Source organism: Phasianus colchicus, chromosome 5 (assembly GCF_987193195.1).
Source record: "Phasianus colchicus chromosome 5, bPhaCol1.hap1.1, whole genome shotgun sequence".
NCBI classification, from domain to species: Eukaryota; Metazoa; Chordata; class Aves; order Galliformes; family Phasianidae; genus Phasianus; species Phasianus colchicus.
In genome coordinates, this window is record NC_143440.1 from 15725506 (window position 1) to 15741926 (window position 16421).

Genomic DNA, 16421 nt, shown 5'->3' on the forward strand with positions numbered 1-16421 from the left:
GAGGGCAGCTTAAGGCTTGAGCTGGAACATACTACTAATGTGTTAATATGGCACTAAAATTAGTTCAGGAGATCCAGCCCAGGAAAAGTTAAGGACTGTTTGTAGTTAGTGAGCATAGCACTAAATGCTCAAGAGTCCAGGGATTAGGGAGTTGGGAAGGAATGAGGAAGTGCACACATCTCACTGGCTTCAGTACAAACTCAAAGGCAATGTTGAAAGCATTTTAGATTTTGTTAGTGTTGCTGGTTTTTTTAGCCTGCTCTGTGACCTATCAGCTCTGCAGGCATCAGTTTGCTTAGCTCAGGTTAATATTGCTATCTCAGCATTGTAATGCCAGGCCTCAAACAGCTGGTGAATGTGAGTGCCTCTTACACAGTGAGCCCTCATGCAGCTGGGAGTGCTGACTGCTTGCCAAGTACAGTGCTAGATCAAAACTCTCTCTGTTCTGTGGTGCTCTGCCCAAAGTGCTAAATGCTTTGGAAGCCAGAAATGTGGAAGTTGCACTGAAGCTGGCTGAGTGCTTCATACACTGGGTACTCTTTAGGGCTGACAGGCTGACTAATTGTAGCAATACCTGGGGTTCGGGTCAGAGTGATGAATTTATGGAACTGCTGGTGCACAGCCTGTCTTGATTCAGCCTTTGTTTCCCATGGCAAGAATGTGATTCAACAGATCAGAGATGGTGCAGGAGGTGCTGTGTGCACCACTGCCTTAGCTAGCAATCCTATCTGCAGACCTATGGCTGGCCTGGCAAACTGTAGCCGTGATGTGGAATTCAACAGTAAAACATGAAGCTTCTTACTGGTTAATCCCAGTATGTTATCAGGTCATGTCTGTGCAGGGCAACAGAGAGGTTCTACTGATACCATTCAGGGATTCATTTCTAAATAAGCACATATAAAATGTGTAATTATCAATGACTCCCTAGTTTTTCAACTAAGCCTTCACATCAGATTTCAGGTTTTATTTTATACCTGCTCTGAGCAGTTCAGGTAAATACAATGAACTGCTGTGGGGAAATGGAACCGAATTTCTCTCTAGAGTAAATCCATTCAAAAACTTCTAGATAACGTAAGAAACAAGGGCAATAGTTCAGAAACCATATCCTGAACTTATTTGCAAATATTGTTACAAATTATGGACAGGAGAGTTGCTTGGATTTACTTAAATGACTTCACCGTAAGTATTCTTCAACTGATCGGACCTTTCATTTATATATAGCTTCAGAAGGGCTGCTTTCTTTGTTTTAGTCTTGGATGTAAAGCAACACTGAATAAAATTTTCTATCTTGTTTTACATTTGTCTTCTGGATTTCACTAGACAAATTGCCAGTTAACCCTCCAAATTCATTTTATTTTTTTAAGGAAAAAAACCCACCTCTTTGTCATTGAACCTCCCATTATTTAGATAGTGAAAACAAGATCAGTCACCGAAACTGAAAAATGCTGAAAGTTTTATTGATCACATAAGAGACAAGATGAACAGGAAAACAGTCTCTTCCCCGTCACTGAGTGATGTCTTTTAAGAGCATTATATCCATAAAAATGCTATGCAATAAAACTTTCTCTAGTTATAAGAGTTGAGTGCAATGTAGCTACAATGTTTTCTGGTTTTGTTTTTAGAGCCATTAAAACTTTTCCCAAAATGTTGGTTTTGTGATTGTACTGGCACATATTGACGTATTTGCATAATGTACAGAAAGATATTTTACATGGTTACTTCTTTTTTACCTTGAAAATTGTATCACTTAAATAAAATATTATACTTAAGGGTTCTTTGGCTTTTATAAGTAAGAAAAAAGAAAAGGTAATAACAAACAAACATCAGTTAAAGAAGGAGCACAGGTTATTTTGAGGAAGATACGGTTCCAGCTTTCCTAGGACCTATTTTTGTTGTTTTTGCAATGATCATGTCCATCTTTGGCTGATTTTTGATTGGTAATCATCTGCTTCAAGAGTTTGTGGGTTGCATGCATTTATACACTGGCATTGTTCCACATAGACATAGCTATAATTTATGCTTGTTCCGTTTTGGCAATTCAGGATCACATCTCTTCTGTGGCTGCTGAGCTCTTGGCAGCAAGTACAGTCATGTTGCATCTGGTTTGCTTTAAGAGAATACCTGCATTCCGCCAGAAAAAGAAGACTTTCTCATTAAGCATCAACAGATAGGGGCATTGTGTGAATATGATTTTAATACAAGAAGAGTGAAACTCTTCTTGCTTCATCCGAGTCTGATTTTATTCATGAGACTCATACATACATTAATTTTGCTGTTGTTCTATGACTGATTAATATAAATTCACTAGAAACAAAGCTGAAGAGAGTCTCAACTTACATGGAGGAGCCAGGACAAGTCCCTTCACAATATGTCAACTCAACAGCTTCGGAAGATTCACAGTCTTCGTGTTGGATTACAGTTTTTGTGCTGTAAGCTTTGCAGTTAGTAGCTTTAAAAGAAAAAGAAAAAAAAAAAAGATGAACATGCTTCAAATCTTTAGTTTAGAACTGAACACTAAAACAATTTTGAAGTGCATGATGTCTCATTACTGAGACTATGTACAGTAGGCAGCAGTAGATGCTAGTGTATACTGCAGCTGGAGATTTCAAGTGATTTTTTGATCTTGGCTGTACAGTGCGTTTGGAAGATATAAGCTGAGGATTGAGTGTTGGGGGGTTTGATTTGTGGTATTCACCGTCCAGGAAATTCACTTTTTCTTTTTGAAGCAATAGTATAGAAAAGGTTGCTGAAAAGTGAAAGCTAGGTCAGTGAAGAATCTTTCTTTCCACTCAAATACAGATAGAAGTTCAATATAATTACCTGTAAGAGGAAAACACTAGCTTGGTATTACTTACGTTTACATATCTTGCAGCAGCCATCAGGAGTAGTCTCTGCTTCATCCTTTGCAGAAATAGAGAAGGATATGTATTATAACATAGATGACAATACTGAGTGTGTTAACAAGTTAGCATCGCTAACACTCAGCAGAAGGCTTCTCTGTGATGAACACTGAATGAAACCATGGATGTCTTGCAGGCTGATTCATCACTATATAAATCTTTAATCATTTTAAGCTTGTTAAAAATACTAGCTTCTCTTTGATACTGCTGTTACAGCAACATAATTTCCATCCTTAAAACATTTCTGCAACTTCAATGAAGATAACTTGTTGCGTTCTTCCTTACTTTCTTGCCCCCTTGTTCTTCTACATTGCAATTAAGTAAAAGCTGAAGTGATGAAAACTTACGGGATCGCACTCCAGTGGACCGTACTCGGGACATATTCTTTTAGTTTGAACTGCAACATATTGATCTTCAATTTTTTCACACTTGTAGTGGCTGCAGAGATCAAGTGGCAGAGTCTTACCAACCTAAGATTTTAAGAGAAGAAAAAATATGTTTTTTTTCCATTGTAATCAGATACTGTATGATTACTTCAAAAATGTTTGAGTTAAATTCTCACACCTCAAAGATTTTTAGATGAATTTGGAGTTCTTTCATGTGGCAAATGGGAGAAGCCTAATTTTGCAAATTATGGCTGTCCTGAAAGTTCATATCATAGATCTTGGGGCCACATTCTTTCCAGGGGCGTGCAGCAATAGAACAGGGGGCACTGGGCACAAAGTGGATGCAGGAAGTTCCATACAAACACAAGGAAGAATTTACTGTGAGAGCAGCAGAGCACTGGAACAGGCTGCCTGGAGAGTCTTTTTCCATTGAGGTATTTAGGAATTTCCAAGTAAGTCTTTAGGTCAGAGACTTACGTTTTTAGTTTGTATTAGTGTTGTTTTCAGAGTATTTTCAGTGTTAAATAAATTCTGACTGGGAAGGGATATACTGTCTGGTGAGAGAAGGAAGAGATTACTTACTTCGAGCACAACAGTCTCGTTATTTAGATGAATTCTGCAAGATATTTCTTTACACTTCCCACAGCACTCTCCATCCTCAATCTTATATTCGTAACCCTACTCGCAAGAGATGAAAGAGAAAGTATGTTGAGTTGATGATGGACGGTACTGGTCTTACTACAATACTACTGTTTGAAGGCTGATAGGGCATCCCATTGAATCTCAACTCACCAGTGGACAAGATGTTTCACATTTAAGTGCTTCACACTTCACAATGTTTTTCCCAGTAAATAGATCTTTCTCAGAAGTGCAGGTACAATTTTTACATGAATGTATTACAGATGTTCCGCTCTGGAAAATGGGAAAGAAAAAATAACATCTGTTTGTGAAGTGTCTCTATAACACACAGGTGAAGGTGAAAGACGTGCTGCATACTTTTCTGAAGTGCAATTGAGCAAAAAATTTGGCTTTATTTTTGAAGGTTCATAGGGTTATTTCAAACAACATTTGAGCTTTAACAATACATCAGCTTCTTTGGAAAAAAAAAAAAAAAAAAGAATTCCACAAATAGAAGAAAGCTTTTTTTTAGAAAGTACATCGCTAAAAATGATGCACTATTGTTTTAAGCTTCTTGAGGAACAGAGGTTAGGGTTATAAACTGACATGGATTGGGTAAAGAATTTTCCAAAGGGCTTTTGTAGTAGAAAGGGTGTACATTTAATTTCTAGTAAAATGCCACTGTAAGTATGCCATGCTCACCTCATGTATTTTACCATTAATCTCACAGGTGTTTGAACGTTGCCCTGAAAAACAACCAAAATGAAAATCAGCGAACTCAAACTGTGAAAATACATAAGAGGTTAAGATGTTATCAACATTTGTTAATAGCATAGAGATTACGGAAAATTTGAATTCAAGTTCTCTATGTGCACAAACCAGTATAGCTGGATGTTAAAGAATGTATCTCTTAATTGGCTATAAGAGTTGAGTAGAAATGGCACCAAACTTGAGCTAAACACAAAAAAAATCCCTTTCTTGCCCTTTCCATATTGGTTCATTTCAAATTAAATGAGTTCTATTCTGTTTGTATTCTTAAAGACCAGAAGCCTTCAAAGATGCCTTTGTATACTGATACCTTATGACCTCTCAGAATGGAACTTGGATGTGAGATCAAGTGGAAAAGTGGTATTTTTTACTGAAGTAATACAGTTTGATAACATGCCAGATTCCATTTGTGGCTTTCACAGCATTACTTCAGATTTCGTAGTTCCTTGGTTTTTGATTTTTCTCTTTCACGCTTGCTTTGTAGCTAGTTTTCTTTTTGATTCTTTTATTTAAAAAAAGTAAGTATATAAATAAACATACATGACCAATAGATTATAGATTGTATTAATGTTCTACAATATCATAAGAGTAATTATTATTTTTTGTACATCAGCAATTCAGTTTCTAATTATGATTTACATATTACCTGCTTTTCTAGTGAACTCTGAAGATTTCTGCTGGCTCACTGTTATGTTTATGCATCTTTTTTTAGCTGTAGTTACACTAATGTTAATGAACTTGAAGTACTTGAACTATCCTGTTCTCTGAGCAGATATTGAGAATAATGTTTTGTTTTTAGCTGAATTCGTATTGCATATTTAGCTAGAAATTGATGTGTATTCAATAAGTGAGAGCAATTTAAAGAAGGTTTTGCTGTTACCATGATGGATGTAGGATCTGCTTAGATATTAACAGAAGCACAAAGGTAACTTCCCGCAGTGTAGCTGCTGCATACGTTGGTATTTTTAGTACTTACGGCATTCAAGTACAGGACAGCATGGATCTTCTACTGGTACTACTGGTAAGGCAATAAATCCTATGTCACAAACTACTTCCTGAGATGTTTGGCATAGGAGCGGCCAACATTGCGCCATACCAGTGTGTGGATCACAGACACACTCCCGGCACTCACTTGTCCAATTTTCTCCAGGCTGAAAATACAAAAATGATTTATTCTGATGTGCCCTTTCACTCTAGTTATTCTTGGCCAACTTGGCTTAGACTCTCATGCTTAGTAAGGATTCCAGATTAAAGTTTTGGTACCATATGATTTCCAACCTTAAGAGCAAGCAAGCTGAGAACAATAAAATAACTGTCTTCTGTGTAGAAAAGAAAAAAAAAAAAAAACATTGTAACATTTTCATACCTAGTTCACTTATTTTTATGAATATTCTTAAAAAGTCTCTTCTATGGTATTAATGGACTTTTCTATCTCTAGATGCATTAAAAGCCTGATGGTGCAAGGTTTGAATTATGTTTTATCAGGATATTCTTCCATGACCAACTTTGTTATTGAAATACATGCAAGTTGATTTGAATTGAAGATAGAGAATAGAAGTTGGGCTGTTTTTGCAATGGTAATACATTAAAATAATGAAGGGAATCACCTTTCGTGGAGGACTGACATCAGTACAGTTTCTTTCTAGTAAAGTTGTGAGGGATGTTGCTGTGGATGAGGAGGCTTGTGTTGTAGTCTCTGAGAACGCTGAAGTTAAAGGAGTTGTTGTGGGACATGGCCCCTGAAATGGAGCAATTTCACATTCGTTGCTGCAAAGCGCATAAAAATTACATCCAGCCTTATCTGTTCTGTTGTATACAACTTCACCTGTAGAGAAAAAATGAAAGAAAAGACCAATGAAAATACGAAGAAAAAACCCAAACAACACAAAATATTGTGAAAACATGAATTATATTACTCTGTTAAAGCAATTATTCTATTTAAGATGATTTTGATGGATTATCTTTAATTTAATACATTATTACGGGATAACACTGCTTATGAAAATGATTATAACCATTAAGCAAGAAGCTTACCGGGAGAAAACAAACCACCAAGCACGTGGCAAAAACAGGGAGTTGTTCCACTTGCTTCTGTTGTGGAAGGTGTGGTGGGGGAAGAACTGGAGACTGCAGAAGTGCTTGTAGTGAGGCTTGGCTGTGAAGTACCAGCTGTTGAGAACAAAACAGTTCAGTTCAAAGCACAGCATTTGGTTCTCCTAATTGTAACATATTATAGGAGTCTGATCAGAATCTGGTCAAACCAAACCAATGTTTGGTTGCATTCGAGTATTTAACCCACTTACTGTAGAAAATAGAGATTATGCAAATCTTACTGCTCTGTGCCAAGTAACATTTGGCATTTTGCAAATATTAGTACTTCTACCATTAATATATTTATATTTCAGAGTCACCAATGTCACCTTTATGGTAATAAATATGAAACCATGGAATCTGCTAGAAGACGTAGGATAAGCACAGTGGCTGATAAAAGAAGATTTTTTTCTGTTAAAAGAAGCACATGTAATAGTAGAAGTCACAGAAAAAAATTGTAGCAATGATATTCTAACAAACTAACAGCAAAAACAGCTTTCACCTACCAGAATGACTTGAAGTAGGGGACTGTGCTATAGTCTGTGTTACTATAGTGGAGACTGCAGTAGGAGTGACTATAGTTGAAGAGCTGGGTGGTGACCTGGTAGATGTACGGATAGTGAATTCTGTCCCAGAGGGTGATGTTTTGGTAGTGCTGGCACTGTTGTTAGGACTGGTTGCGATGGTGGTTGGATGTCCTGTCAGAATAGGAGAAATCTTGGGAGTGGCAGAGCTGCTGGTAGCTGCGGTGGTCTGTGCAGGTGTGAGGATGGTGGTGGCTGTGCTTTCTGGCACAGGAGCGGTCACAGTGGTACCGGTACTGCTAGGTATAGTGCTCTGTACACCTGTGGATGACATGGTGGTCGTAACTCTAGTAGGAGGGGGAACAGACCTTATAGTACTTCCAGATGTGATTGTGGTTGGACCTGTTGGCAGAGGGCTGGTGGTCCTGGTGAATCCCGTGGTGCTTGTGGTGGTGGTCTCAGAAGATGTGGGAACAGGAGAGACAGTAGTGGGTTTTGCTGTTGGCTGGGTTTGTTCAGTGGGTGAAGTTGCTGGAATGGCGCTAGTTGAGGACAAGGTGGTGACAGGACTGGTGGGGGAGCTGGGCACCGAGGGTGTGGTGGTGACAATGGTGGTCGTGGTCCCTGCTCCAGGAGGAGTGGTCTTGGTGGTGCTGGCACTGCTGCTAGGTACGGTGGTCCTGGCACTTGTGGATGCAATGGTGGTCGTACTTTTTGTTGGAGGAGGTGACGTTGTCGTGGTGCTACCACTACTAGTGGGTACAGAGGTCCCTGCAGTTGTGGAAGAAATGGTGGTCGTACCTTTTGTTGGAGGAGGTGAGGTCTTGGTGGTGCTGGCACTGCTGCTAGGTACGGTGGTCCCTGCACTTGTGGATGACGTGGTAGTCATACTTTCTGGTGGAAGGGGAACAGTCTTGGTTGTACTTCCAGGTGTGATTGTGGTTGGGCCTGTTGGCAGAGGACTGGTGGTTTTTGTGACTCTGGTGGTGCTTTGCGTGGTGGTCTCAGAAGATGTGGTTCCAGTTGAGGTGCTTGTCGTGGTGCCTGGAGTTGGTAATGTTGTCGAGCAGTGTTGGCGGTCACAGCACAGCACACTGACCTGGTAGTTGAAGCACATGGGGTACTTGCTGTTCTGATCCTTGTTTCTGCACTCAAGCCCAACATCGAGGCTGCAGTTCAGTTTCTGGTCCAAGCTCTCCAGGCTCCTGTCAGGGTAGTTTTCAGCACGGCACCTGATGTCCTGTGGCTGGGAGCACAGGTCATAACCAGCAGCACGGATATTTGCATAGGTCTCAAAGTCTCCATCCTGGCTATCAGAGCTTGGGGAATCCACATCAAACCACTGCGTCCAGGTACAGCGTGGCTGGCAGCTGCGTGGGGGGAGAGTGGTGGTGATAGCAGTGGTGGGTGAGGTGGTGATGGTGGTTGTGCTCCCTGTTGTAAGAGGAGAGGTCTTGGTGGTGCTGGCACTGGAGGTAGGTGTGGTGGTCCCTGCACTTGTGGAAGAAATGGTGGTCGTACTTTTTGTTGGAGGAGGTGACGTTGTCGTGGTGCTGGCACTGCTTGTAGGTACGGTGGTCCCTGCACTTGTGGAAGAAATGGTGGTCGTACCTTTTGTTGGAGGGGGTGAGGTCTTGGTGGTGCTGGCACTGCTGCTAGGTACGGTGGTCCCTGCACTTGTGGATGACGTGGTAGTCATACTTTCTGGTGGAAGGGGAACAGTCTTGGTTGTACTTCCAGGTGTGATTGTGGTTGGGCCTGTTGGCAGAGGACTGGTGGTTTTTGTGACTCTGGTGGTGCTTTGCGTGGTGGTCTCAGAAGATGTGGTTCCAGTTGAGGTGCTTGTCGTGGTGCCTGGAGTTGGTAATGTTGTCGAGCAGTGTTGGCGGTCACAGCACAGCACACTGACCTGGTAGTTGAAGCACATGGGGTACTTGCTGTTCTGATCCTTGTTTCTGCACTCAAGCCCAACATCGAGGCTGCAGTTCAGTTTCTGGTCCAAGCTCTCCAGGCTCCTGTCAGGGTAGTTTTCAGCACGGCACCTGATGTCCTGTGGCTGGGAGCACAGGTCATAACCAGCGGCACGGATATTTGCATAGGTCTCAAAGTCTCCATCCTGGCTACCAGAGCTTGGGAAATCCACATCAAACCACTGCGTCCAGGCACAGCGTGGCTGGCAGCTGAGTGGGGGGTGAGTGGTGGTGATAGCAGTGGTGGGTGAGGTGGTGATGGTGGTTGTGCTCCCTGTTGTAAGAGGAGAGGTCTTGGTGGTGCTGGCACTGGAGGTAGGTGTGGTGGTCCCTGCACTTGTGGAAGAAATGGTGGTCGTACTTTTTGTTGGAGGAGGTGACGTTGTCGTGGTGCTGGCACTGCTTGTAGGTACGGTGGTCCCTGCACTTGAGGAAGAAATGGTGGTCGTACCTTTTGTTGGAGGGGGTGAGGTCTTGGTGGTGCTGGCACTGCTGCTAGGTACGGTGGTCCCTGCACTTGTGGATGACGTGGTAGTCATACTTTCTGGTGGAAGGGGAACAGTCTTGGTTGTACTTCCAGATGTGATTGTGGTTGGACCTGTTGGCAGAGGGCTGGTGGTCCTGGTGAATCCCGTGGTGCTTGTGGTGGTGGTCTCAGAAGATGTAGGAACAGAAGAGACAGTAGTGGGTTTTGCTGTTGGCTGGGTTTGTTCAGTGGGTGAAGTTGCTGGAATGGCGCTAGTTGAGGACAAGGTGGTGACAGGACTGGTGGGGGAGCTGGGCACCGAGGGTGTGGTGGTGACAATGGTTGTCGTGGTCCCTGCTCCAGGAGGAGTGGTCTTGGTGGTGCTGGCACTTGTGGATGCAATGGTGGTCGTACTTTTTGTTGGAGGGGTTGACGTTATCGTGGTGCTACCACTACTAGTGGGTACAGAGGTCCCTGCACTTGTGGAAGAAATGGTGGTCGTACCTTTTGTTGGAGGGGGTGAGGTCTTGGTGGTGCTGGCACTGCTGCTAGGTACGGTGGTCCCTGCACTTGTGGATGACGTGGTAGTCATACTTTCTGGTGGAAGGGGAACAGTCTTGGTTGTACTTCCAGGTGTGATTGTGGTTGGGCCTGTTGGCAGAGGACTGGTGGTTTTTGTGACTCTGGTGGTGCTTTGCGTGGTGGTCTCAGAAGATGTGGTTCCAGTTGAGGTGCTTGTCGTGGTGCCTGGAGTTGGTAATGTTGTCGAGCAGTGTTGGCGGTCACAGCACAGCACACTGACCTGGTAGTTGAAGCACATGGGGTACTTGCTGTTCTGATCCTTGTTTCTGCACTCAAGCCCAACATCGAGGCTGCAGTTCAGTTTCTGGTCCAAGCTCTCCAGGCTCCTGTCAGGGTAGTTTTCAGCACGGCACCTGATGTCCTGTGGCTGGGAGCACAGGTCATAACCAGCGGCACGGATATTTGCATAGGTCTCAAAGTCTCCATCCTGGCTACCAGAGCTTGGGAAATCCACATCAAACCACTGCGTCCAGGCACAGCGTGGCTGGCAGCTGAGTGGGGGGTGAGTGGTGGTGATAGCAGTGGTGGGTGAGGTGGTGATGGTGGTTGTGCTCCCTGTTGTAAGAGGAGAGGTCTTGGTGGTGCTGGCACTGGAGGTAGGTGTGGTGGTCCCTGCACTTGTGGAAGAAATGGTGGTCGTACTTTTTGTTGGAGGAGGTGACGTTGTCGTGGTGCTACCACTACTAGTGGGTACAGAGGTCCCTGCACTTGTGGAAGAAATGGTGGTCGTACCTTTTGTTGGAGGGGGTGAGGTCTTGGTGGTGCTGGCACTGCTGCTAGGTACGGTGGTCCCTGCACTTGTGGATGACGTGGTAGTCATACTTTCTGGTGGAAGGGGAACAGTCTTGGTTGTACTTCCAGGTGTGATTGTGGTTGGGCCTGTTGGCAGAGGACTGGTGGTTTTTGTGACTCTGGTGGTGCTTTGCGTGGTGGTCTCAGAAGATGTGGTTCCAGTTGAAGTGCTTGTCATGGTGCCTGGAGTTGGTAATGTTGTCGAGCAGTGTTGGCGGTCACAGCACAGCACACTGACCTGGTAGTTGAAGCACATGGGGTACTTGCTGTTCTGATCCTTGTTTCTGCACTCAAGCCCAACATCGAGGCTGCAGTTCAGTTTCTGGTCCAAGCTCTCCAGGCTCCTGTCAGGGTAGTTTTCAGCACGGCACCTGATGTCCTGTGGCTGGGAGCACAGGTCATAACCAGCGGCACGGATATTTGCATAGGTCTCAAAGTCTCCATCCTGGCTATCAGAGCTTGGGGAATCCACATCAAACCACTGCGTCCAGGCACAGCGTGGCTGGCAGCTGCGTGGGGGGAGAGTGGTGATGGTGGTTGTGCTCCCTGTTGTAAGAGGAGTGGTCTTGGTGGTGCTGGCACTGCTGCTAGGTACGGTGGTCCCTGCACTTGTGGATGACGTGGTAGTCATACTTTCTGGTGGAAGGGGAACAGTCTTGGTTGTACTTCCAGATGTGATTGTGGTTGGACCTGTTGGCAGAGGGCTGGTGGTCCTGGTGAATCCCGTGGTGCTTGTGGTGGTGGTCTCAGAAGATTTGGGAACAGGAGAGACAGTAGTGGGTTTTGCTGTTGGCTGGGTTTGTTCAGTGGGTGAAGTTGCTGGAATGGTGCTAGTTGAGGACAAGGTGGTGACAGGACTGGTGGGGGAGCTGGGCACTGAGGGTGTGGTGGTGACAATGGTGGTCGTGGTCCCTGCTCCAGGAGGAGTGGTCTTGGTGGTGCTGGCACTGCTGCTAGGTACGGTGGTCCCTGCACTTGTGGATGACGTGGTAGTCATACTTTCTGGTGGAAGGGGAACAGTCTTGGTTGTACTTCCAGGTGTGATTGTGGTTGGGCCTGTTGGCAGAGCACTTGTGGTTTTTGTGACTCTGGTGGTGCTTTGCGTGGTGGTCTCAGAAGATGTGGTTCCAGTTGAGGTGCTTGTCGTGGTGCCTGGAGTTGGTAATGTTGTCGAGCAGTGTTGGCGGTCACAGCACAGCACACTGACCTGGTAGTTGAAGCACATGGGGTACTTGCTGTTCTGATCCTTGTTTCTGCACTCAAGCCCAACATCGAGGCTGCAGTTCAGTTTCTGGTCCAAGCTCTCCAGGATCCTGTCAGGGTAGTTTTCAGCACGGCACCTGATGTCCTGTGGCTGGGAGCACAGGTCATAACCAGCAGCACGGATATTTGCATAGGTCTCAAAGTCTCCATCCTGGCTATCAGAGCTTGGGGAATCCACATCAAACCACTGCGTCCAGGTACAGCGTGGCTGGCAGCTGAGTGGGGGGTGAGTGGTGGTGATAGCAGTGGTGGGTGAGGTGGTGATGGTGGTTGTGCTCCCTGTTGTAAGAGGAGAGGTCTTGGTGGTGCTGGCACTGGAGGTAGGTGTGGTGGTCCCTGCACTTGTGGAAGAAATGGTGGTCGTACTTTTTGTTGGAGGAGGTGACGTTGTCGTGGTGCTGGCACTGCTTGTAGGTACGGTGGTCCCTGCACTTGTGGAAGAAATGGTGGTCGTACCTTTTGTTGGAGGGGGTGAGGTCTTGGTGGTGCTGGCACTGCTGCTAGGTACGGTGGTCCCTGCACTTGTGGATGACGTGGTAGTCATACTTTCTGGTGGAAGGGGAACAGTCTTGGTTGTACTTCCAGGTGTGATTGTGGTTGGGCCTGTTGGCAGAGGACTGGTGGTTTTTGTGACTCTGGTGGTGCTTTGCGTGGTGGTCTCAGAAGATGTGGTTCCAGTTGAGGTGCTTGTCGTGGTGCCTGGAGTTGGTAATGTTGTCGAGCAGTGTTGGCGGTCACAGCACAGCACACTGACCTGGTAGTTGAAGCACATGGGGTACTTGCTGTTCTGATCCTTGTTTCTGCACTCAAGCCCAACATCGAGGCTGCAGTTCAGTTTCTGGTCCAAGCTCTCCAGGCTCCTGTCAGGGTAGTTTTCAGCACGGCACCTGATGTCCTGTGGCTGGGAGCACAGGTCATAACCAGCGGCATGGATATTTGCATAGGTCTCAAAGTCTCCATCCTGGCTATCAGAGCTTGGGGAATCCACATCAAACCACTGCGTCCAGGTACAGCGTGGCTGGCAGCTGCGTGGGGGGAGAGTGGTGATGGTGGTTGTGCTCCCTGTTGTAAGAGGAGTGGTCTTGGTGGTGCTGGCACTGCTGCTAGGTACGGTGGTCCCTGCACTTGTGGATGACGTGGTAGTCATACTTTCTGGTGGAAGGGGAACAGTCTTGGTTGTACTTCCAGGTGTGATTGTGGTTGGACCTGTTGGCAGAGGGCTGGTGGTCCTGGTGAATCCCGTGGTGCTTGTGGTGGTGGTCTCAGAAGATGTGGGAACAGGAGAGACAGTAGTGGGTTTTGCTGTTGGCTGGGTTTGTTCAGTGGGTGAAGTTGCTGGAATGGCGCTAGTTGAGGACAAGGTGGTGACAGGACTGGTGGGGGAGCTGGGCACTGAGGGTGTGGTGGTGACAATGGTGGTCGTGGTCCCTGCTCCAGGAGGAGTGGTCTTGGTGGTGCTGGCACTGCTGCTAGGTACGGTGGTCCCTGCACTTGTGGATGACGTGGTAGTCATACTTTCTGGTGGAAGGGGAACAGTCTTGGTTGTACTTCCAGGTGTGATTGTGGTTGGGCCTGTTGGCAGAGGACTGGTGGTTTTTGTGACTCTGGTGGTGCTTTGCGTGGTGGTCTCAGAAGATGTGGTTCCAGTTGAGGTGCTTGTCGTGGTGCCTGGAGTTGGTAATGTTGTCGAGCAGTGTTGGCGGTCACAGCACAGCACACTGACCTGGTAGTTGAAGCACATGGGGTACTTGCTGTTCTGATCCTTGTTTCTGCACTCAAGCCCAACATCGAGGCTGCAGTTCAGTTTCTGGTCCAAGCTCTCCAGGCTCCTGTCAGGGTAGTTTTCAGCACGGCACCTGATGTCCTGTGGCTGGGAGCACAGGTCATAACCAGCGGCACGGATATTTGCATAGGTCTCAAAGTCTCCATCCTGGCTACCAGAGCTTGGGAAATCCACATCAAACCACTGCGTCCAGGCACAGCGTGGCTGGCAGCTGAGTGGGGGGTGAGTGGTGGTGATAGCAGTGGTGGGTGAGGTGGTGATGGTGGTTGTGCTCCCTGTTGTAAGAGGAGAGGTCTTGGTGGTGCTGGCACTGGAGGTAGGTGTGGTGGTCCCTGCACTTGTGGAAGAAATGGTGGTCGTACTTTTTGTTGGAGGAGGTGACGTTGTCGTGGTGCTGGCACTGCTTGTAGGTACGGTGGTCCCTGCACTTGTGGAAGAAATGGTGGTCGTACCTTTTGTTGGAGGGGGTGAGGTCTTGGTGGTGCTGGCACTGCTGCTAGGTACGGTGGTCCCTGCACTTGTGGATGACGTGGTAGTCATACTTTCTGGTGGAAGGGGAACAGTCTTGGTTGTACTTCCAGATGTGATTGTGGTTGGACCTGTTGGCAGAGGGCTGGTGGTCCTGGTGAATCCCGTGGTGCTTGTGGTGGTGGTCTCAGAAGATGTAGGAACAGAAGAGACAGTAGTGGGTTTTGCTGTTGGCTGGGTTTGTTCAGTGGGTGAAGTTGCTGGAATGGCGCTAGTTGAGGACAAGGTGGTGACAGGACTGGTGGGGGAGCTGGGCACCGAGGGTGTGGTGGTGACAATGGTTGTCGTGGTCCCTGCTCCAGGAGGAGTGGTCTTGGTGGTGCTGGCACTTGTGGATGCAATGGTGGTCGTACTTTTTGTTGGAGGGGTTGACGTTATCGTGGTGCTACCACTACTAGTGGGTACAGAGGTCCCTGCAGTTGTGGAAGAAATGGTGGTCGTACCTTTTGTTGGAGGGGGTGAGGTCTTGGTGGTGCTGGCACTGCTGCTAGGTACGGTGGTCCCTGCACTTGTGGAAGAAATGGTGGTCGTTTCTTCTGTTGATGGGGGTGTGGTTTTGGTCGTGCTGGCACTGGTTGTAGGTGTTGTGGTCCCTGCAGTTGTTGATGCGATGGTGGTTGTACTTTCTGTTGGATGGACTGACGTCTTAGTGGTACTGGCACTGCTGGTAGGTGTTGATATTGTCGTTATTTCTTTTTCTTGTGGTTTGGTTCCTATATGTGTCGTTGTTGGTTTAATCTTTGTCTGTATTGGAACTGTTGTTGTTTCGGTAGGTGTGGATGTAGTTTGTTGTGTTTGTCTTGGTGGTGTTGTTGTTATTTCTGAACATGATACATAATTACAGCATAATAGTCTGATTTGGTAATTGTAGCATTTCTTATCTTCTTGGTCTTCGTTATTGCATTTTAATTCAGTGGTTTTATTGCACTGTATCTTTTGGTTAAGATAGTTTATTGTCTTATTTGACTGTTCCTGTACTCTGCATTCAATGCTGCTCATGTTATTACAAGTGCTTTTTCCTTTTCCTGTGACATTTTGAAATGTTTCTTCTTCATTTTCAAGCTCTGTCCCATCATACCATTCTGACCACTCACATACATACTTCACGCATACACTTTTTGCTGGTGTTGTGGTTGCCATTTCTGTATTTCAAAGGAAGAAATATAAGTTTTGTTTTCTTCTACTAAGGAAAATGTCATTAAAAAAATTATTCAACTTCCATGCATTTATTGCTATACATAATATTTGTACGTTAATATAGTATTTTAATGAATTTGCTTTGAATGGCTTGATTTTCACTTTTAATATAGATTTTCATCTCATCTCTATACTCCTTTTCTCATTTTTATTCTCATTACCACTATCCACTTACTATTGCGTAGCTACATAACTACACTAGTTTTAAAATATTTCTAAAAAGTAATGAGTTTCCTAATTATTTTAGTATTATATTATGGCATTCATTTCTAAATTTATTATAAAATTGGTAATATTTAGTTTATTTTTATAATATATTATGGAATACATATTAATATTTCTTATTTTAATGAGATTTCTGTTTAGTATGTTAGCATTATGAAAAATGAGCATATGAAGCATATACCCATTCCATCGCATTAATGTTATAACCACTTAATAAAAGACTTAAATTTGATTGGACAGTTCTTGCTATAGTATTCTGTAATTGTGCAGAAATATTTCTCAATTTCTCTCAATTACATGGTCAGTATGAGTTCACTGCTGGAATAAT

The 16421-nt window shown here is 45.0% G+C and overlaps 1 protein-coding gene across 1 annotated transcript in view; it reads right to left on the reverse strand.

The window, feature by feature from the left end:
• Positions 1 to 764: 764 nt before the first annotated feature.
• Positions 765 to 16421, reverse strand: part of LOC116243037 (uncharacterized) — a gene marked incomplete at its 5' end in the record, with an annotated part of 51512 nt that continues 35855 nt past the window's right edge. Inside the window, 11 exons of the mRNA XM_090141995.1 lie at positions 765 to 2121; positions 2338 to 2449; positions 2856 to 2901; positions 3248 to 3370; positions 3869 to 3964; positions 4079 to 4198; positions 4607 to 4650; positions 5649 to 5865; positions 6163 to 6497; positions 6707 to 6841; positions 7270 to 15813. Of these exons, the coding sequence (XP_089998121.1) occupies positions 1908 to 2121; positions 2338 to 2449; positions 2856 to 2901; positions 3248 to 3370; positions 3869 to 3964; positions 4079 to 4198; positions 4607 to 4650; positions 5649 to 5865; positions 6163 to 6497; positions 6707 to 6841; positions 7270 to 15813 (9986 nt within the window). The remainder of the gene's footprint in view (positions 2122 to 2337; positions 2450 to 2855; positions 2902 to 3247; positions 3371 to 3868; positions 3965 to 4078; positions 4199 to 4606; positions 4651 to 5648; positions 5866 to 6162; positions 6498 to 6706; positions 6842 to 7269; positions 15814 to 16421) is intronic.